The 23278-nt window shown below is 42.1% G+C and overlaps 1 protein-coding gene across 1 annotated transcript in view; it reads left to right on the top strand.

Annotated features, from left to right (window-relative positions):
- STT3B (STT3 oligosaccharyltransferase complex catalytic subunit B) overlaps nt 1–23278 on the top strand; it is a 113177-nt gene that overhangs the window by 43257 nt on the left and 46642 nt on the right. The window contains exons 2-3 of the mRNA XM_038760238.1: nt 6813–6921; nt 9364–9651. Of these exons, the coding sequence (XP_038616166.1) occupies nt 6813–6921; nt 9364–9651 (397 nt within the window). The remainder of the gene's footprint in view (nt 1–6812; nt 6922–9363; nt 9652–23278) is intronic.

Here is a 23278-nt window from a genome sequence, read left to right as displayed (position 1 = left end):
CATTATAGATTTTGTGCTTTCTTAATAAACCAAAGCTCGTAACTGTCAAAGCCGGTGAAGCAGTGTGTTTGAAATAAAATTTTAGTCCAAGATTTATTGAAATAGACCCATTTTATTATAAATATTAATGTGCTCTGAACTTTGGAAATACTCCTAACTCTTCCTCGAGTAGAATTGCCCAGATTATTTTGGCTAGTCTGTTAGGGAAGTACAAATTTATAAAAACTGAGGGACTGGAAATTTTAGGTGGTTAAGAACGTTTTAATCCATGGCTAATGGTTTTTCTTTTCTTATAGAGGGTAGTTTTTTTGTTTCATCTGGTTATGTACCGAGTCAACAAATAGAGTACAAGTGCTTCTAACAAGGTTATTTCTAGCGACAGGAAGGAAAGATTTCTTGATGGGGTTAGTTAGGCATCCATTTTCTGCCAAGTTGGTGTAAGGGAAAGCATTAGCAACTACAATAAACTCATTTATTTAGGAGCCAATTATCCAGTTTGTGGTTTCTCCTGGACCCTCACTGCTTTTCTCATTCTGTCTTGCTGGTGTTTTGGAATTTTCAACTTTGTTGACACTTTCACTGCAAAGGGAATCAGACGATGTGAAACTCAGCTCAGATCATTTGGTAATTTGTTGGTAGCTTTGGAAAAGACCTTGCTGCTAGAAGAGGTTGAAACAGCTAAATCGAGTCCCTTTTTTTGACTGTGGATTTAATACGAATACAGCTATGTATATGAAAAATAAATAATAATAATTGTGGTATTAAGCGCTTACACTGTGCAGGCACTCTACCAAGTGCTGGGGTGGATACAAGTAAAATGGGTAGGACAGAGTCCTTGTCCCATGTGGTTCTCACATTCTCAATCCCTGTTACAGATGAGGTAACTGAGGCACAGAGAAGTGAAGTGACTTACCCAAGGTCAGGCAAGTGGTGGGGCCAAGATTAGAACCCATGGCTTTCTGACTCCCTGTTCTATCCACTATGTCATGATGCTCCTGCGTTGGCTTTCTTTATATATAGGACGTGTTTAACCCTGTGCAATTTTATGATTCTGATAGCAAATTCTTTTCATAATAGGGGAGCTTTGACTCTGTGTGTGTGTGTGTGTGTGTGTGTGTAACTATAATTAAATCATCTATTAGGTTGACAGGTGGATTTCATTTTTGAGTTGAGCACTTCTCATCCTGCTTCAGAGGTCTTAAATCATAATAAGCGCTCGGAAGGGTACAATATAAAATAAACAGCACATTCCCTGCCCACAACGAGTTTACAGTCTAGAGTCTACATAAGTGCTGTGGGGCTGAAGGTGGGGTAAAAAAAAAGGGAGCAAATTCAAGTGCGAGGGCGACTCGGAAGTGGGAGAAGATGAAATGAGGGTGTTGTCAAGGAAGACGTATTGGAGGTGATATGCCTTGAATAAGGTTTTGAAGGTGGGGAGAGTACGTGTCTGTCAGATATGAAGAGGGAGGGTGTTCCGGGCCAGTGGCAGGATGTGGGTGAGGGGTCAGCTACATGATAGATGAGATTGAGATACAGTGAGTGTTATCATTAGAGGAAGATGATGGTATTTTTAAGTGTTTATTATGTGCCAAGCACTGTTCTAAGCACCAGGGTGGATACAAGCTAATCAGGTTGGACAGAGTCCCTGTCCCATAGGAGGCTCACAGTCTTAATCCCCATTTTACAGATAAGGTAACTGAGGCACAGAGAAGTGAAGTGACCTGCCAAAGGTCACACAGCAGACAAGGGGCAGAGCCAGAAGTAGAACCCAGATCCTTCTGACTCTCAGGCCCACGCTGTATCCACCAGGCCATGTGTTTGGGCTGGAATAGGAATAAGGAAGCATGGATTGAATGGTTTTGTTGAAAAATGACTGGATTGAATGGTTTTGTTGAAAAATTACCTGGGCAGCAGAGTGAAGTAGGGACTGAAGTGGGGAGAGACAGGAGTCAGGGAGGTCAGCAAGGAGGCTGATATGTAATCAAAGCTGGATAGGAAAAGCACTTGGATGAATATGGTAGCAATTTGAATGAAGAGGAAAGGGCGTATTTTGGTGACGTTGCGAAGGTTGAACTGACAGGATTTAGGGCCAGGAGCAGTGGAGAATCAAGGGAAGCACAGTGGGTGACATGGAGGGACAAGGAGGCTTGAAGGATCTTGGGGACAAAGTTGGCCACAGCGCTTAGAAAGAAGGGCCTGGTGAAGTAGCGAAAAGCAGCATGGGCCTGAGGGTAATGAGATCTTCTGCTTACCTGCTGTGTGTGACCTTGGGCAAGTCACAACTTTTGTGCCTCAATTTCCTCGTGGGTAATTTGGGGATGAAATACCTGTTCATGTCTGTCTGTCTGTCTGTCTGTCTGTCTGTCTCTCTCTCTCTCTCTCTCTCTCTCTCTCTCTTTTCCCCCCTCCCCCCCCACCATGTGGAATAGAGACTGTGTCTGACTGGATTATTTTGTGTCTGCCCCAGCATTTAGTGTAATGCTTGGCAGGTAGTAAGTGCATAACAAATACCAGAATTATTCTTGCGGGCTGAGAGGGTGACAAAGATGAGGCATGAGAGAACAGAGTTATGGATTATCTCTTATTAGTGAATAATCATTTACATTTCAACAAAGTGCTCTGGACTTTTCAAATACTGAATTTAATTCATAGCAGTGTAGTCAAATGAGAAGTGTAGGGTAGTCAAGAGCCCATTTCACCAGTGAATTTACATTTCAGTGTATAATTTGATATGATTGAAACATTATGGGTTAGAATAATTTGATTATAAGTCCTTTTGCACATTCATAATTGTTTTCATTATGTAGTATAAGCTTACTTAGTAGATTAATATTACATAATGCCCCCCATTTGTGGTCTGTGAAAATATTACATTAAGGTGATTGACTACTTTAGTAAGTTCGAAAACTTATGAATCATGGTGATAATGTCGGTATGATTTCTGAATATTTTAATATGGTATTGCTAAATTGGATCTGCTTTTGATCCAAAACATTTATTCCCTGGTAGCAGTTTGGTTCCTTACCGAGAAAATCAGCATTTGCTTTGTCCAAACCTAAGCTCTCTGCCCTTGACCTTTGACCGTGCTTCAGATGTAGACCTGCCGAGAGTTGCAGTGGAAATGCTCAAGAAAGAAAGAGGGAGAAATGTGTTCCAAGTGAGTTTTGTGTTCTGTCATCTCTCTCACCTGCAGGAGGCCAGGAGAGAAGACTAATGTCATGGCCTGCTTGTCAATTCATTCATTCATTCAATCGTATTTATGGAGCGCTTACTGTGTACAGAGCACTGTACTAAGCGCTTGGGAAGTACAAGTTGGCAACATATAGAGACAGTCCCTACCCAACAGTGGGCTCACAGTCTAGAAGGGGAGACAGAGAATAAAACAAAACACATTAACAAAGTAAAATGAATAGAATAAACATGTACAAATAAAATAGAGTAATAAGTAACAAGTCAATTGACTTGTAAAGGTTGGAGAAGATAAACACAATAGACTCAGGATATGTCTTTTAAAAATGATTATTAGGGGTCGCAGAAAGAAAAATAGAAGGAAAGATCTTTTTATGGAAATTTTTGGTGTTAAGGAAGAGTCTTCCTTCCTTTTACCTGTTGAACATTTGGGGCCTGAGGACATATATGTGGGAGGGACAGAGGAAGAAGACAGCAGTGAAGGTTTCTCATGAGCCTCCACCAGGATAGCCCCAGATAAGGAGAGCAAAGCAGTGTGGGGAAACAGGAGATGGGCTGTAGTGAGAGAGGGACTGGGAAATAAAGAAGTCAGTTGGAGAGAAGGAAGAAGAACGGGTCACCCGAGATGGAACTGTCAATTTAGATGAACCCTAAATTCAGAGTTACTCAGGAGACCTCAATCCTCTGCGGGTACTTCAGAATTCTGTAGTGGGCACAGCCTTTATTGTAAACCATAGGGACTGATCAGTCAGTCAGTGCTTTTTATTGATCACTTATTGTGGGCAGAGCCATGTAAGTGCTTAGAGAGTATAGTGCAATAGAGTTGGTAGGCATAATTAAATTAAATTACAGGTAGGGGAAGGAGCATGAGCATACGGGTATGTTCACAAGTGCTGTGGGGCTGAGGGTGAGGTGATTATCAAAATAAGGGGAAATGGATTCAAGTCCATAGACTATCCATCTATCAATGGAATTTATTCATTCATTCAATTGTATTTATTGAGCGCTTACTGTGTGCAGAGCAATGTACTAAGCACTTGGGAAGTACGAATCGGCAACATATAGAGACGGTCCCTACCCAACAACGGGCTCACGGTCTAGAAGGGGAAGACAGACAACGAAACAAAACAAGTGCTTGCAGCACTGTACTCAGTGCCAGGGAGAAAATAGTATAACAGTTGGTGGACACATTCCCTGCCCACGAGTCAGTGCAGGAGGGAGGGTGAATAGAGGGGGAAAATGTTTAGTAAGAGAAGGCCTCTCAGAGGAGGAGGACTTTAATAGGGCTTTGAATTCGGGGAAAAATTTGGCCTGTTGGATGTGAAGTGGGAGGGAGTTTCAGGCTAAAGGGAGGATGTGGTGAGAGAGATGTGAGATTGCCGCACATCGTGTTCATAGGTTGGTCTTAGAGCAGCAAGTGCTTGGGTAGGGTTGTAGTGGGAGATGAGTGGAAGTTATGTAGGAGGGGGAGGAGAGCTAATTGACTGATTGACAGATAAAAAGACTGGCTTTTTTATTTGCTTTTTTCACCTATATTGGAGTCACTCTTTCCTGACTTTTGAGGGTGACGATTTGCTAGGAAATGAGTGGGCTGGGGCCAGTCTGGCTTGTTGCGGGGGCTGGCTGGTCGACTGAGTGGGGAATAGGTGGAATATGCCAAGGAAATGTATGTGATGAAAATGGGGTACTTCACATGAAAATTGGAGCCATAGGGACCCAGTTTCTTAATTTTAAAAAGGTGTAATACTCCTGCCCTCGCTAGTTTAACCTTTTGAAAAATACCTTGTCTTTCCCCTCCTTGACTAAAGAACAGGCCCCTTGTTTGATCACTACTGCCGGGATCTGAAAGGGCAGTGTTGTAAGCTAGGTGTAGGGATCAACAGTGGGGAAGTTGTTCCTCGCAGAAAGGAAGCTGAAATCCCTCCTTCCCAGCTCCAAGAGAAATAGATAAGGACCTTGCGTTAGTTGGGTTTGGGGGAATTGGCAACCAGAAAGAACAGTAGTAAGAGGAGGGGTTTTTTTATTATTATTTCTTTTTGAAGGGCATTCCTCCCCACAAGCAGCCCTAGGAAGTGTCTATAAATTGAGGGTGAGCAAGCATTACTAAGGCGCTCCACCCATAGTAAGTGCTCAGTAAATACAGTTGATTGATTGATCTCTCAGCAGGGGCAGCTAAGTCTTCCCCTTCATCCTTAGAGATCCGTCAGCCTGCTGAAAATTCTCATGACCTCTTGGTTGGCCTTCTGTAGTAGACTTTTTACTGGTCTCCCAGCCTCCAGCCTCCCCCTTCTTTGGCACATCTTACATGTTGCTCCATTTACCTTTCTTACACACCAATTGGAGCCTGTCACTCTCTTCCTTAGATATCAGTGGTTCCCCTTTGCTTCTTATACAGAAGAAAGAACATCTGCCGTCTTCTGCAACCCCTTAATTTATGCTCCTTGGTCCTCCCAAACAAACCTAAAGGCAAATTGTCTCTCTTTTTTCAGAGCTCGGAGCCAGCCATCTTTACTCGGTTGCCTTCTGTGGTTAACCATTCCATCTTGGCAGTCATGTTAGTGCCTCCCTCGAGACTTTAGGTTCCCTGTGGGCAGGAAACACGTCCACCAACTCTGTTGTAGTGTGCTCTCCCATGTTCTTCATGTAGTGCTCCTCGCAGAGTACGTGTTTTGTAAATGCCATTGATAGCATCATTGCATCAGCATCAGTGAAATTCTTTCTAATCATTGTTTTTATTTAGTCTCTTGTGTTAATTATTTATGTATATTCTTCTGCTCCTAACTACCATTTAGTTGTCCATTTACATCTGTCTCCCTGATTAGATTATGGGAGGGATCCTGCCTTTTACTATTTTTGAATTCCCAAGTGCATCGTACAGTGTTCTACACGTGAATAAGTGCTCAAATGCTAGTCCAGATTGTGATGCTGTTAATTGGGCAGTTAAGACAAAGAACTATGGGAGAAAAGAAACAGTCCCATTAGCCCTGTTTGGGGAATAAGAGACTACTTCTCCTGTCCCTTTCACCGTCCTGACTTTTTGAAGTTTCCCAAGCCAGGATGCCTTCAATAGGAAAATTCAAGAAGCAACCCTCCCTAAAGGCTGATACCAAGAAAGGAAATGGAAGCTGCTTCTCTGCCTCTTTTTCCACCCCTTCCTGTCAACCCCCTCAATCCCCAGACTGATGGTCTTAAGGGAGGGGAAGGGAAAGGAATATGCTTAATTTGGTTCACAAAAGAAAAAGTGAAATGACTTCAATGTATTTTTTTCCTCTGGAAAAGAATGGGAGAGATTGGGTTTAGGGTATTTAAAAAACTATTTTGCAGCCAGTTTTTAAAAAAAAAAAACAATTTTACCGTCTTGCTTTCCCCAATAGAAGTTCTGATAGTACAGTAAATTACTACACCCATCAAAATTGTAAGTTAGCCTGGGCAAATAGGTGAGAGTTTATTTGCAAGGCTACTATAACAACTACTCTAATATTTATGAATGGGGCATTTGATAAACTCTTGTCCCAAGCAACCCTAATATGAGAGGTAAGTATGAGAATAGCAAAATAGTTGTTTCTTTGGTGTTCAGTATTTTGAGTTATTTTAAAATGTACCTTTTCCCCCCTCTTCTTTAGGTTTAATTATAGATCAACACATCATCTCGCATCCCATGGGTTCTATGAATTTTTAAATTGGTTTGATGAAAGAGCATGGTATCCGCTAGGAAGAATAGTAGGTGGGACTGTAAGTATGCCAAATAATTATTCATTAAATAAAAAAGATAAAGCAACCAATATTTTTTTGTGAAATTAGTGTGTTGGTGATCTCTGAGACTTCTTGGTACAGTCAACTTTTGGTAATTTAGAGCCCGAGTGAACAGTTCAGTTGATTTTACTGATCCGGTACTGCCTGTCACTGGGCTAGCTCACTATGAGAGAGAGAGAACACGGAAAGTAAAATAAATCAAAACTCAAACTAGTTAAGTTGTCTACTTGTTAGTAGGCATTTGAAGGGAAGGAAGTGAAGCGATGGAACCTAGTTAGACACAAATAAGGGTTTTTGAAAAATCTAAGGATTAAATAAGTGACACCCATTGCCATTCAGGCTATTTAGAATTGGCTACAATTTGTATGGGTTCTGATTGGGCAATTGGGAGGAATCAGAAACTGTAGAAACATTTATTGTGTGGGGATAGGATGAGGGTGGGGAGGGATTATTTGGAGGAAAAAGTCAGGTCCCGAAAGTGGGATAGGCTAGTGATATACAGAAAAATATTAGACTTGGGGTATTTGGGGAGAGGGAAGTTATTTATAAAATTAGAAAGGGGAGGAAGAAACATGAAATGATCTTGCCCTAAGCAGAATCCCTGATACCCAACATCTGGTATCAAAAGTGGTCTTTTGCAGAAAAAAAAAAGACCATTGTGTTAACTTTGAAAATTCACACAGGTGATAACTTACTAGAAATCACACTGCTAGATGGTCAATAGGTTTCTCTTCCGGACCTCCCCATTTAGCCCAAACTCTTCATATCCATTTCCAGGTCGAGGCTGCCGCTTTATCTTGTCTTTCTGTTAACGTTACGTTGTGTCATATATGCCATATTTACTTCCTCTTCCTACATTTTTGTGATTGCTTCCCTCTGGCTCTGTCCATATTCTGTGAAAATGACCTTGTTTTGACCTTGTGGCTTTATTTATAAAAAGAAATAAGAAAGTCATATTACAAAAGATGTCAGTGAGTTGGCAACACTAAATGTTTTCTTTGGGCCTTGTGTTAGTCCCTTATGGTATGTTCAGCCTACCATTTGGGGCACCGTTTAATTCTTTTTCCTATGTTTGAACCCTATATGAAGTAGCTGCATTCTCCCTTTGTGTGGTAACCTAAAATAAAATCAGATTCAAGAGTGGAAAAGAAACTCCTTAAAGGTCACTTGTAAAGCAAATAATTATAATTTTTGAAAGTGCATTCAAACTTGTTTTCAACTTTAAAGCCCCTTGAGGACAGGGACTAGGTGTACCTACTCTATTATACACTACCAAGCACTTACGTACAGAGTTTTGCACATAGTAAAGCACTCAAGTTCCAAGAAATTCATCCTGCAGTGAATAAATTAGTTTGGAAAAGTAATCCGAAGAGATGACTATCTTATCCTTCCTTATTCCCCCTTCCTCCCATCCTATTTTTGAGAATATTCCAAAGGGATTATATTATTGTTTGGATGCATTGCAGCACCCTCTTTAGACAGGACTTTTATAAATCCATTGTTTCACCTGAAAAATAAAATCATGGTGGATATTTCAAGACCTCCCCCAACAGTTCATTTGCTCACAGTCAATTGAATTATTTCAGTTCACTAATTTCAGCAAGCGTGATTTAAAACACTGATTACTTTTTTAAAAAATTGAATGCTTTAAATATTCAGTACATAACACAACAGGATTAAGCTGTTAGTAGAAGAAAATTATGCGAGCAAAGACTGAGACAGCCAGTTCTTTCTAGATGTTCCACTTGGGATTTTCCATTTTAAGAACTTATGCTAATAATATGGAATTTAATGTTTTCATATTCCTTGCTTACTTCCTGATAACCTTGCTATATGGATTACCCTTAACTTCAGTTCTTTCCCCATTTTCCTGAATAAATATGTTGACCTGTAACTATGCCCAGTCACTCAGTGCTTTCCTTGAAAGGAAGAAAATTAATAGACTGAAATGAAATAGTGGTAATGCAGGGCATTTTAACTAGTGCCTGAAGTCCTTCAGGCCCCAGTTACAGATGTAAAAGTAAATCCATATTTTATTTTTTATAGTTTTGAAGGGCAGTATAAATCTATTGGTGATATATTATGTTGTGGCAAAAGCCTTCATTTGGAAATTAATTAAATTTAGACATCTTTTCAATTTGTTGGATAGGCAACCTGGAGTTTTGTGGTAAATAGGTAAAATTTAAACATGGGTCATCATCTTGCGTCAGAAGTAAAATAAACTCACAAGACAACCAAAAGTTAAAGGAATGCATCTTGTAACTGTTTAAGTATTTCCAGAAGTACTGTAATACATGTATGCGTGTATTACTGTTTTCATACCTGTACATTGTTATATTCAGGAACCTTTGTAGTAAAAGTAGATTGTATTTTAGTGGTTATTTAGCATCATGGTTTCATTTTACTTTCATTTTCTCCTAGGTCTACCCAGGGTTGATGGTGACAGCAGGCCTTATACATTGGATTTTAAATATGCTGAATATAACAGTCCACATACGAGATGTATGTGTGTTCCTAGCACCAGTTTTTAGCGGCCTTACATCTATTTCTACTTTCCTGCTCACCCGAGAACTGTGGAACCAAGGAGCAGGGCTTTTAGCTGCCTGTTTTATTGCTATTGTCCCAGGTTACATATCTCGATCAGTAGCGGGGTCTTTCGACAACGAAGGCATAGCTATTTTTGCACTGCAGTTCACGTACTATTTGTGGGTAAGTAATATTAAATTTTAGCTAGTCAATGTCTTGCTTATTCTGCCTATTTTCCTTGAAATATTCCTTTATGCGTGATGATGTTTTTAAGGTCTGAGTTATTTAAGAAAAGTTGAGAAATCCGGGTAAATAGCTTGAGTGGAGGAATTGAAGGTGGTCTCTCAATTCTGCATCTGGCATTGTCTTAACCCTGGTTAAGACAGGGTTTTGGGTCCTTTTGGGTCCTTGACTTTGTAGAATTAAAAGCATTGCTGCTTATCAATATGACTCAAGCCATTGTATTTTGTTCTGGCTAAACCCATCATGTGTAAGCGATAAAATAGACACCATAAAAAATAAATATAAGATTTCAACCCTGGTGAAATCTTGAGGAGAAATATTGTCCGTGGCTCAGAATTTTAGAATAATAGGTCTAAACCAGACATAGAGTACACCTGTATGAAGCAGCATGATGTGGGAGATAGAGCACAGGCTTGGGAGTCATGGGTTCGAATCCCAGCTCTGCCACTTGTCTTTTGTAAGTCACTCTACTTCTCCGGGCCTCACTTACCTCATCTGGAAAATGGGGACTGAGAATGTGAGCCCCACTTGGGACAGGGACTGTGTCCAACCTGATTTGCTTGTATTCACCCCAGCACTTAGTACAGCGCCTGACACGTAGTAAGTGCTTGACAAAATATTATTATGATCATAAGATCTCCTTGAGCAAGTTGAAGCTGCTACATTCAACTTGGGCTAAGAAGCCTTTGGCAGTCATTTTCTCCTCTGGGAGACCTCACATGAATGGTCTCTGGGTGAAGGAGTCATTTAGTACTTGCATGTTGCTGGGAATTTGGGTGAGCCATTGAAAGCTTGTTAATTGGTTATGGTCTTTGAGTGAAATTGGTGTAGTGTCTTTATTTGTTGAGTTCTTTGTGCAAAAAGGTACAAGGCCATTGAATTATATATAGTCCCTTGCCCACAGATGGCTCGTGTTCTAAAAGGAACTAAAAGGTTGTGTGGCCCAGTGAAAGGGACATGGAATTGAGTCAAAAGACTTTGAACTGTTATAGGAATTTTAGGCAAGTCATTTAACTGCTGTGCCTCAGTTTTTTCATCAGAAAACCAGTGGCAGGTTCTTCCTACCTCTTGAGTGTGAATCCTGAATGGGATAGGGATTGTGTCTGACCTGATTATCTTTTGCCTACACCAGTTCTTAGGACATAGTAAGTGCTTAGTAGAAATCACAACTGATTCAAGGTAAGGAAAAACTGGTAGCAGAAGCCCAAGGAAAGAAGGTCACATAATTAAAAGAGCAAAAATAAACTAACCCACAATACTGAGAGCTGACCTGTTGAATAAGCAAATCAGTTACAGTTTGTTCATTCATTCAATCGTATGTATTGAGCGCTTACTGTGTGCAGAGCACTGTACTAAGCGCTTGGGAAGTACAAGTTGGCAACATATACAGATGGTCCCTACCCAGCAGTGGGCTCACAGTCTAGAAGGGGGAGACAGACAACAAAACAAAACGTATTAACAAAATAAAATAAGTAGAATAGTAAATATGTACAAGTAAAATAGAGTAATAAATCTGTACAAACATATATACAGGTGCTGTGGGGAGGGGAAGGAGGTAGGGCGGGGGGATGGGGAGGGGGAGCGGGATGGGGGTCTCAGTCTGGGAAGGCCTCCTGGAGGAGGTGAGCTCTCCGTAGGGCTTTGAAGGGAGGAAGAGAGCTAGCTTGGCGGATGTGCAGAGGGAGGGCATTCCAGGCCAGGGGGAGGACGTGGGCTGGGGATCGACAGCGGGACAAGCGAGTTTTGTGTAATTTTTTTGGCTTAATGCTAAATTATGGTGTTAGCGGGAAGCAGCATGGCTCAGTGGAAAGAGCACTGGGTTTGGAGTTAGAGGTCTTGGGCTCAAATCCTGGCTCTGCCAATTGTCAGCTGTGTGACTTTGGGCAAGTCACTTAACTTGTCTGGGCATCAATTGCCTCATGTGTAAAAATGGGGATTAAGACTGTGAGCCCCCCATGGGACGACCTGATCACCTTGTAACCTCCCCAGTGCTTAGAACAGTGCTTTGCACATAGCGCTTAATAAATGCCATCATTATTATTATCATTATTATAAGAAATGAGCATGATTGCAGTGTAGAGTAGCACAAAGTTTTATTTTCAGACCTGAGTTTTGTGTCTTCAATTTCTTTGGAGCCTGGGTCTTCTTGTGACTTGATTTTTCTTTTCTCCCCCAGTATTAGATATCAATCAACCAATCCAGGTGTATTTATTGAGAGCTTACTGTTTGCAGAACACTGTACTAAGCACTTGGGAGAGTACAATATAGCAATCAACAGACAACTTTCCCTGCCCACAATGAGCTTACAGGCTACCTGGGGAGGCAGATGTTAATATAAATAAATTATGGATATGTACATCAGTGCTCTGGGCCTGGGAGGGGGATGAATAAAAGGAGCAAGTCAGACTAAGAAGCATCTGCTTCATGAGGCTGTTTAGCTGTGTAATTGATGGTTGAAGGTACCACCAAACAAGGACTAAAGTTAGCCATCTTGCATTTAGAGCAGTCCAAGGAAGGTACAAAATTAGAAACTCCAGCCAGGATCCAGTTGATGCCTCTGGAAAATCCCCAGTGATCATGGCCACAGCTGAGATTTAATCAGTATTACAAACTGGGAAGAATAGCAACAGAAGATTCCAAATCTGAGTATTACAGAATTTGTATTTAAAGCCACAGAGATTTAAACTGCAACTGCAAAGCTCAGTTGCCTGTTTACAGAAGTCAGTGGCCATATGCTCAGCCACATGGCCACCCTAAGGCATTGCTTGGGGAAAGTGGCTGGAAGAGGGGTTTAAATTCCAGTAACTCTAAACTAGCTCACCTTAGCGTCCATTTTACCTTAGCGTAGTTAGCTTAGCTTAGTTTAAGCAGACAGAAATACATTCCAAATGGAACATGTTCTGACCAAGAGGAGAAGCATCATCATCATCAATCATATTTATTGAGCGCTTACTGTGTGCAGAGCACTGTACTAAGCGCTTGGGAAGTACAAATTGGCAACATATAGAGACAGTCCCTGCCCAACAGTGGGCTCACAGTCTAAAAGGGGGAGACAGAGAACAAAACCAAACATACTAACAAAATAAAATAAATAGAATAGATATGTAATAAATAGAATAGATATGTAATAAATAGAATCGATATGTAGTGTGTCTACATATAGAAGCAGTGTGGTCTAGTGGAAAGAATAAGGGTTTGGGAGTCAGGGGTCCTGGATTTAAATCCTGGCTCTGCCACCAGCCTGATGCTTAAACTACCACAAGTCACTTCTGTGCTTGTTTCCTCATCTGTAAAGTAAGGATTTGATCAATCCGTTGTATTTTTTGAGCCCTTATTGTGTGTTGGGCACTGTACTAAGCACTTGTAAGTAAACAGTACTGTGGAGTTGGTGACACGAGCTCATACCTGTCCTCTCTCCTTAGACTGTGAGCACTGTGTGGGACAGAAACTGCCTGACTTGATTACCTTGGCACCTAGGGAGAAGAAGCGTGGCTTAGTGGACAGAGCACGGAACTAGCAGTCAGAAGGACCTGGGTGCTAATCCTGGCTCTGCAAATTATTTGCTGTTTCACCTTGGGCAAGTCACTGTGCTTTAGTTACTTCATCTGTAATATAGGGATTAAGACTGTGAGCCCCATATGGGACATGGATTGTGTCCCATCTGATTAGTTTGTATCTACCCCAGTGCTTAGTACAGTGCCTGGCACATAGTAAGTAAGCACTTAGTAAATGCCAGAAAAAGAGCGCTTAACAAGTATCAAAATTATCATAATAATCGGGTCTCAGGGGAACTGACAGGTAAGGGTGGCAGAGGAAGGATTGCGCCTACCAACTTAATTGTATCTTGTTATCTCAAGTGCTCTGCACATTGTAAGCACTCATTAAATGCTATCAGTTGGTTGACTGAAACTAAAACGCACTGCTTTTTCTCCAACCTCTCCCTGAAGAAAACTGCTCTGGCCCTGGATGGGTGGAACACTACTGCTATTAAGCAGTCAGTCAGTCGATCGTATTTATTGAGCCCTTACTGTGTGCAGAGCACTGTACTAAGCACTTGTATGAGTACAATATAGCAATAAACAGATACATTCCCCGCCCACAATGAGCTTATTTACTGTCTAGATGGGGAGACAGACATTAATATAAATAAATAAATTATAGATAAATACATAGCAGTGAAGCCAAACTTCTCCCGGAATGTTCCAATGGGCTCTGAGAAGAGTAGCTTCCATCAGCCTGTTTCCACCTTGGGTTTTGTAGTTGTGCTTCTGCTTCCTTCCATGTAATCCTCCTGCCAGGGCCATTTTGAAAGTTTTTAAAGCACCATCACAGCTTCAGCCTTGCCCTCCACACAGGAGCCCAGCCCAAGCTGAGCGCCAGGAAAGTGAAAAGCCCCTGGCTCATCCAGACTCCTCTTTAGACTCCTCTTTGTTGCAGACCTGGCCCCTCTCAAGGACAAGGAAAAGAGCAGAGTGTCACATCTGGCTTTGTGTGTAAGCTGCAGTAGTAAGCAGGGGGGGAAGGAGCATTATGAGAATAGAGAATATTTGCCTTTGGAAACTAATGAGGATTTAAATGTAACATCCGTCACTTGTTTGTTTTCTTATTGCCCATATTTAGTACACGTAGTTATAATTGACTTTCCATTCACAAGAAAGAGTGTTTCTGAACAATGAAGATACATGCTTGAGGAATCAAATATAAGATAATTACTTTGGGGAAGTGGAGGGAGATTCTTAGTGGAAGAATGTTTTTCTTGCCCAAATTAAGAGAAGGCAATACAGACTATTGACTTTGTCTTTAAAAATCCAATTACAGTATTTTTGCCATATCTGATCTTGAAATGGAAGCAAGCAGACTATAAAAAAGAAATAGTTTTCCTTGTAACCTCTTGGACCTAGAAGCTCCACATATTTGGAAGGGCTAACCCTTAAATTTGCACAACTGCAGGTGCCTCCGCTCACCATTATCAGTGTTTTGGTTTTTTTCCCCCGTTTGGATTTCAGTGGCTCCCTATGAAAGGAACTAGAAAGACTGTTTAAAAGTTTAATCTTTTTTGCGTGCCTCATAAATTAAATTTCTAGCACTGGAAGTTAAAATATTCATCAGAAAAGTAAGACAAATGGAGAGCAGGAGAATTCCATTAAATGCTAAGACTGTATTTTGTTAGCCAAGGACTTGGTGACTAAATTGTTTCCAATTTTTACTAATAACGTTTGGATAACATGCAGGAAACGTGTCTTCCAACTCTTATACAGTGTAATAATAATAATAATGATGGCATTTATTAAGCGCTTACTATGTGCAAAGCACTGTTCTAAACGCTGGGGACATTACGAGGTGATCAGGTTGTCCCACGTGGGGCTCACAGTCTTAATCCCCATTTTACAGATGAGGTCACTGAGGCCCAGAGAAGTTAAGTGACGTGCCCAAAGTCACACAGCTGACAATTGGCGGAGCTGGGATTTGAACCCATGACCTCTGACTCCAAAGCCCGTGTTCTTTCCACTGAGCCACGCTGCTTCTCTGCAGTGTTCTGCTCATAGTCAGTGCTCGATAGATGCCACTGATGGATTGGAAAGAGGTTTCCTGTATCCCTGTTGTCCCGACCACTAGGCAGGTTGATATTAGCGTAAATCTGAAATTTTATTTTTAGCCTTTCATTGAGCATTCTATATCCATTATATGTTGGCTGTTAAGAAGGCAGTCTGTTAAACTGATGTGGTTGGGGCTGCATTTGGGTCACAGAAATGAACTCCCATTTATCTGTACTTTCCCTCCCTGTAACTTAACCTACCCCTAGCCAACTGCTCATTGGCTCTGGGGCTGCTTCCCTCCTCCCCAACTTGTACCTTGCATGCGCATGCACTCATATGCAAGCAACCTCATGCTCACGACTGACAGCTCCACCTATAGCGGTTCCCTTTTATTGGAATGAAAAATTGGTGGCGGCTCTCCATCAGTGTCGCGATTCTGCGGCACATTGGCTGGGACTCGAGGGGGACTAGTGTTACAGATAGCACCTGGAGTGGGAAATAACCATTTTTTTGTTTTGCCCATCCGGGAGTGTTGGGTGGGGGGGGTGGTGTGTGTGTGTGTGTGTGTGTGTGTGTGTGTGTGTGTGTGTAAGAAAGGCGGGTGGATATGTGCCAGGTTCCCCTTGGTGGGAGCCCTACCCATGTTGCAGCTCGTCCTGCTCTCTAATTCCAAGGACAAGGTGTTCTTACCATCCCGATTAAGATGAGGCTATACACGAGAGCAGTGATTTACAGAAAATGTCAACAGCTTGAGCAGATTTGGAAATGACTAGGAAAGCAGCACACAACTCCAGCAGTGGAGTGGAGCCTGTGCTGTGCTGTAGCCAGTGGGTGACATGATAGCCAGAATTGCTTGCCAGGCCCATTGTTCAATAGGCCGGGGTCTGCTGATGCCTCATCCGGAGCAGTGAATTTTCAAAGAAAATCTTTCTGTGGACTTAACCTCCTTACCTTATATCTATGCTGCGTTCTACGTAGCCCCCATCCTGTCTCCTCCTGGCTCCTCAATTGGGCTCCAAATCTGCCAGAACACACCCTTCCCTATCTGAAAACACAGTGAATTTTCACCTCACCTGCTCATGTCATCCTATGAGCCACCTTTAGCATTTAAGTCTATATTGAATTATATCCTCCATTTATTCATTCTGTTTTGCAACACTCTTATTACTTCCAGTTGCATCTATAGTTTTCTTGCTCCCACTGTATGTAAACAAATTTTGTCCACTTAGCTCTTCCATTAGACTGCAGACTCCTTCAGAGCAGTCACCAAATCTTACTTTTATTATAGTCTCCCAAGCTTCTGGTTCAGTGTTCTGCCCGCAGTAGGCAGTCAGTATTACTGAATGAGTGACTGAAAATGCCACCCTCCTCTAGAGACTGTAAGTCTGTTGTGGGCAGGGACTATTTCTATCAACTCTGTTATAATTGTACTCTTCCAAGCGTTTAATGCAGTGCTCTGGACACAGTAAGCACTCAAATACAGTTGGTTGATTGTGTGACTGAGAAATGGGTTGGGGCAAGATGTCATGTCATTTCTTTGCAGGAGGGCCTGAAGTCATCCACCTAACCCTTCAGGGATCAATTTTGTGGATTAGCCAGCTTCCTTCCTTATTTTTGTAATTCATTCATTCATTTAATCATATTTATTGGGTGCTTACTGTGTGCAGAGCACTGTACTAAGTGCTTGAGAAGTACAAGTTGGCAACATACAGAGATGGGCCCTACCCAACAACAGGCTCACAGTCTAGAAGGGGGAGACAGACAGCAAGACAAAACATGTAGACAGGTGTCAAAACCATCAGAGTAAATAGAATTATAGCTATATGCATATCATTAATAAAATAGAGTAGTAAATATGTACAATGTCTCATTTCAAGTACTGGTTCTAAAGTGGGAGTGGGCCATTATTGGGGCTGGGGCAGGCGCACCTAGGTTTAGACTGTAGAGGGTCATATGTAAAAAAAAAAATTAGTGCTCACAGTACTTATTAATAAAATTGATAGAGCAGTTATTTACTCTGAACCTTCATGTCATGTCCACACAAATTAAAACACATAATCATGCTAATAAATGTGAATATGTATGAGCATTGATGTAAATCTCTCTCTCCATTCCTCCTCCCCTCCTTAACTTCCATCCTCAACCACTCACTCTCCACTGGTTCCTTCCCCTCTGCCTTCAAACATGCCCACGTCTCCCCCATCCTAACAAAACCCTCTCTTGACCCCACCTCCCCTTCTAGTTCTTGCCCTATCTCCCTCCTACCATTCCTTTCCAAACTCCTTGAACGAGTCATCTACACACGCTGCCTCGAATTCCTCAATGCCAACTCTCTCCTCGACCCCCTCCATCTGGCTTCCGTCCCCTACATTCCATGGAAACTGCCCTCTGAAAGGTCACCAATGACCTGCTGCTTCCAAATCCAACGGCTCCTATTCTATCCTAATCCTCCTCGACCTCTCAGCTGCCTTCGACACTGTGGACCACCCCCTTCTCCTCAACACGCGATCCGACCTTGGCTTCACAGACTCCGTCCTCTCCTCGTTCTCCTCTTATCTCTCCTGCAGTTCATTCTCAGTCTCCTTTGCGGGCTCCCCCTCCCCCTCCCCCTCCCATCCCCTTACTGTAGGGGTTCCTCAAGGGTCAGTTCTTGGTCCCCTTCTGTTCTCTATCTACACTCACTCCCTTGGTGAACTCATTCGCTCCCATGGCTTCAACTATCATCTCTACGCTGATGACACCCAGATCTACATCTCTGCCCCTGCTCTCTCTCCCTCCCTTCAGGCTCTTGTCTCCTCCTGCCTTCAAGACATCTCCATCTGGATGTCTGCCCCCCATCTAAAAGTCACTGTGTCCAAGACTGAACTCCTTATCTTCCTTCCCAAACCCTGCCCTCTCCTGACTTTCCCATCACCGTTGATGGCACTGCCATCCTTCCTGGCTCAAAAGCCCGCAACCTTGGTGTCATCCTCTACTCCGCTCTCTCATTCACCCCTCACATCCAATCTGTCACCAAAACCTGCCAGTCTCACCTCCGCAACATCGCCAAGATCCGCGCTTTCCTCTCCGTCCAAACTGCTATCCTGCTGGTTCAATCTCTCATCCTATCCCGACTGGATTACTACATCAGCCTCCTCTCTGATCTCCCATCCTCCTTCTCTCCCCACTTCAGTCTATACTTCACGCTGCTGCCCGGATCATCTTTGTGCAGAAAGGCTCTGGTCATGTTACTCCCCTCCTCAGAAATCTCCAGTGGCTACCAATCAACCTACACGTCAAGCAAAAACTCCTCACTCTCAGCTTCAAGGCTGTCCATCACCTCGTCCCCTCCTACCTCACCTCCCTTCTTTCCTTCTACAGCCCAGCCCGCACCCTCCACTCCTCTGCCGCTAACCTCCTCACTGTGCCTCGTTCTCGCCTGTCCCACCGTCGACCCCTGGCCTGGAATGCCTTCCCTCCGCACATCTGCCAAGCTAGCTCTCTTCCTCCCTTCAAAGCCCTACTGAGAGCTCATCTCCTACAGGAGGCCTTCCCAGACTGAGCCCCCTCTTTCCTCCTCCCCTCCCCACCCCCCGCCCTACCTCCTTCCCCTCCCCACAGTACCTGTATATATGTTTGTACATATTTATTACTCTGTTTTACTTGTACATATTTACTATTCTATTTATTTTATTTTGTTAGTATGTTTTGTTTTGTTGTCTGTCTCCCCCTTCTAGACTGTGAGCCTGCTGTTGGGTAGGGACCATCTCTATATGTTGCCAACTTATACTTCCCAAGCGCTTAGTACAGTGCTCTGCACACAGTAAGCGCTCAATAAGTACGATTGAATGAATGAAATATGCTGACTTTGTTGTGGGCTTGTTACGCCCCTGGGCCTTACTTTGTCCTCAGCTTAGATAACAAATACAGTAGGGCTTTGCACCATAGTGGAGTAGGCTGGCATTGTATAGACACCTCTCTGGAGCCATAATCTTAGTCTGTTCCAGACCCAGTAGCTAGAGAGTCGCCATTCACATGTAGTCAATCGTGTTTGAGTGCTTACACGGTCTGCAGAGCACTGAACTGAGTGTTTGGGAGAATACAATACAACTGAGTTGGTAGTCATGTTCCCTGCCCACAACAAGCTTACAGTCTAGAGATGGAAACAGACATTAATACAAATTATGTGCAAAAGTGCCACACATATGCACTTAAATGCAAGAGCTGGCCATATTTGCGTGAGTGCTGCCCATAGAGTTCAGTTCCATTCAGAAGATATAGAACTGGACTCAGATGCTCCATCCAACCAGGGATCTCTGATACGTGGAGGGCTCTGTTGTATAAATGAGGCCAAAAGTAGGTTAAACCCTAATTCTGTTTGCTTATCATCCAGCTACTAGTTGATGAATGACTTTTGTTAGGAATGAGTGGCAGCAAATCTTCAAATGATGCTTAGGTAGGAGAAGTTAAAACTAATTTAAGATTTTCAAAATAGCAATATAAAATAGACTGGGAACTGTCTTCCAGGTAAATTCTATATCCAGCCCACTCTTGAAGATACTCAGTTGCTAAATAATGATAGTTGTTGGACAAGTGGAGAACTCCTAGCCCTCCTTTAATACTTAGGTTTGTGTACTTGCAAAATCTGTTTCAAGGGGAAAATTCTTCCTGACCCATTCCAACCCTGCCGAATGCACCCAGACTGCTTATTCTTATCATCGTCATCATGATCATCATCATGGCATTTATTAAGCGCTTACTATGTGCAAAGCACTTTTCTAAGTGCTGGGGAGGTTACAAGGTGATCAGGTCATCCCACGGGGGGCTCACAGTTTTAATCCCCATTTTACAGATCATCATCATCAATCGTATTTATTGAGGTAACTGAGGCACAGAGAAGTTAAGTGACTTGCCCAAAGTTACAACACAGCTGACAGTTGGTGGAGTCGGGATTTGAACCCATGACCTCTGACTCCAAAGAGCCCAGGCTCTTTCCACTGAGCCACACTACTTATTCTTATGCCATAGGACCTTATTATCCCAAAAGACTCCCATTGTCTGATTAACCTTCCTGGATTCTCTTATCGTGTTGACAAAATACATAATGAAAATTTGTGTTGTGACAGAATGGAGTGTGTTGGCTTTATTATGGTTCCCTGGGGAGGGTGGCTGGGGAAAAAAAATGTCAGGTAGTAAACTGTTGTGATTGCTTTTAAAATAATAATCCCAAGTTGAATATTTGAACAGCACCAAGGACACTAATCGCATTAGGAAAAAATTGTTGGGGAATAACTCGAGTAGAATGATAGAGATCTAGGGGTTCGATGGGAAATTTGGATGAAAGTGATGCTTTATCCAGTTGCCCCATGTTTTAGAAGGTAATTAAAATACTACAAAAACGGTCTCAAAAGGAATCCAGCTGTCATGGTAAATGCTCTTGTTTGTAATGCAGCCTTATTATCTAAAGCCTGAGATTTCCCAGACTGAATCCCCTTTTTCCTCTCCTCCTCCCCATGCCCCCCACCTCCTTCCCTCCCCACAGTACTTGTATATATGTTTGTACAGATTTATTACTCTATTTTACTTGTACATATTTACTATTCTATTTTGTTAATGATGTGCATCTAGCTTTATTTCTGTTTATTCTGATGAAGTGACACCTGTCCACATGTTTTGTTGTCTGTCACCCCTTCTGGACAGTGAGCCCGTTGTTGAGTAGGGACCATCTTTATATGTTGCCAACTTGTACTTCCCAAGTGCTTAGTACAGTGCTCTGCACACAGTAAGCACTCAATAAATACGATTGAATGAATACATGAATAAAGCCTGTAAACTTTCTCTTGGTTTAACTTAGATTCAGATTGTAATTGGAGTTCTGTAAGTAGAGACCAATACAATTTGGTGGCTAATTTCTAGTAGACGTAGAAAGTATTTTAAAGGCCTGTTGAATCAAATTAAATTGTACCGCTTAAATTTCATTTTACTCTGTGTGCATCTTGAATTCCATATATTTGGTGGTTTAAAGAGTATGATCCGGTCAATTAGTACCACTTCAAAACCCTCCACTTGCTTGCGGTGAGTAGATGATTAAAAACGGAGCTCAACCACTAGTGCCTCTCGAAGAGATGGCAGATGCCTACAGAGTCCAAAGGTGTGTAAGCCTCACTTCAAACCACCTGCTCACTTCCCTTGCTGCTCCATGCTGTTAAGTTTCTTTGGATTGGTTGCAGGTGTGTCCTTTACCACCGGGGCCAGTACAATACTTGCTCTTTATGGTGTTTGGGTAAATGATTTTAAGAAAATTAAAAAAAAACCACCCCAAAACACACAAACCCCCTTAGAAAACTCTGAACTTGAGATCATGATCAGTACTTTAACCATGGACATGTTGTGAAACAGCTACTCTGAACAAAAGCATTCTTTCCCAGGACCCTCTGGCACCTGCATCATCAGCAAGTAAATACTTAGAGCTTAGTAACTCTCATAAAAGAAAAAAGCAAAGATAAGCAAAATTGGGGTCAGTTCTTTTAAATTTTGTTTTCTTTTCCCTTGGAAAAAACACAAGCTTTACTGGCTGTGAAACTATCCAAAGATGGAAAAGGTACCCAAAGAAATTCACTGATGATGAATTTCACTTCTTTATAGGTGTTGGTGTAACTGAAAAGGCTATTGTAGGACCCACAATCCTGACACACTGGTATACACAAAGACTGCCCCTTTTGTTGTGTCGTAATTATTTGCAGTGCTTGGCTATTCCTTAGCCCACCCTCTTCGTTACAAGCTAAGTTTATAACTGTACCTTAAGCTTGACTCTTACCTCCATTCCCACTGTTGGGTAGGGACTGTCTCTATATGTTGCCAATTTGTACTTCCCAAGCGCTTAGTACAGTGCTCTGCACATAGTAAGCGCTCAATAAATACGATTGATGATGATGATTACTTCTCACCCTGTTCCCCATCGTGGAACTCTCCCTCCCCAAATCTGACAGACATTGTCAGGTACTAGCATCCCAAATCACATAAGCCCGTCAACTATCTCTAGCACTTATATGTGCCCATTTATTGCTTTTGTGTCCACCTTCCCTGTTAAAGTGTGAGCTCCTTGTTTTTTTAATGCTGTTTTTTTAAGCACTTACTATGTGCCAGGCGCTGTTCTAAGCACTGGGGTATATACAGATTAGTCAGGTTAAGCACAACCCCTGTCCTGCATGGGGCTCATAGTCTTAATCCCCGTTTTACAAATGAGGTAACTGAGGAACAGAGAAATCAAGTGACTTGCTCAAGGTCCCACAGCAGACAAGTGGCAGAGCTGGGCTTAGAGCCACGCTGCTTCTATGGCATTCATGTAATCAATCGTACCGAGAAGTTACTGTAGGCAGAATACTTTACTAAGCACTTTGGAGAGTACAAAATAAAGTTGGTAGACACGTTCTCTGCCCACAACGAGAATAGGGAGGGAAGGATGGAAATTGTTATCCTAAAATAATTTATTAATGTTCCTAACCATCCTTTCCAGTGCTTATTTCACTTAACTCAGACCCAGAGTTTCTCTCCTTAATCAGCTTTCAGTGCTGTCATTGATCTTCCACAACCATCCACTAAACCAATCATTCCCCTACTCAAAACTCTAGTGGCTTCATAATGCTTGAGACATATTTACATTAAAATCACTACAAAGGACTTCAAAGCTCTCCATCTATCCCTTTATACTCTGACTTTTTTTTTTCCCCTTACCCTGATTGACACTCTGGTCCTGTGAAGTTGAATTGCTTTGGGGATTTTGGTATAAAACTGCTGTAGCAATAAATGACTACTGTATATGCTAACATTGCCTTAAATTACTAGGGGGAGGGTCATTGTCACTGTCATTAAATACTGAAAATATAAATCTAAAGTAACAGAACGCAAAGGGCTCTGGTGTATGGAAAAAGCAGAGGTTATTAGAAATTGAAGTCTCATTTACTGTCCCTAAAATAATTTCAGTGTTCCATTTCAGAAGAATATACAAATTTCAGTCCTTTTAGCAGAAACGCTTCATTAGGCACTTCTTT

The sequence above is a fragment of the Tachyglossus aculeatus genome, chromosome 2 (genome assembly GCF_015852505.1).
Source record: "Tachyglossus aculeatus isolate mTacAcu1 chromosome 2, mTacAcu1.pri, whole genome shotgun sequence".
NCBI lineage: Eukaryota > Metazoa > Chordata > Mammalia > Monotremata > Tachyglossidae > Tachyglossus > Tachyglossus aculeatus.
The sequence above is the reverse complement of the archived record's forward strand: the minus strand, read 5'-3'. Positions and strand labels throughout refer to the sequence as shown.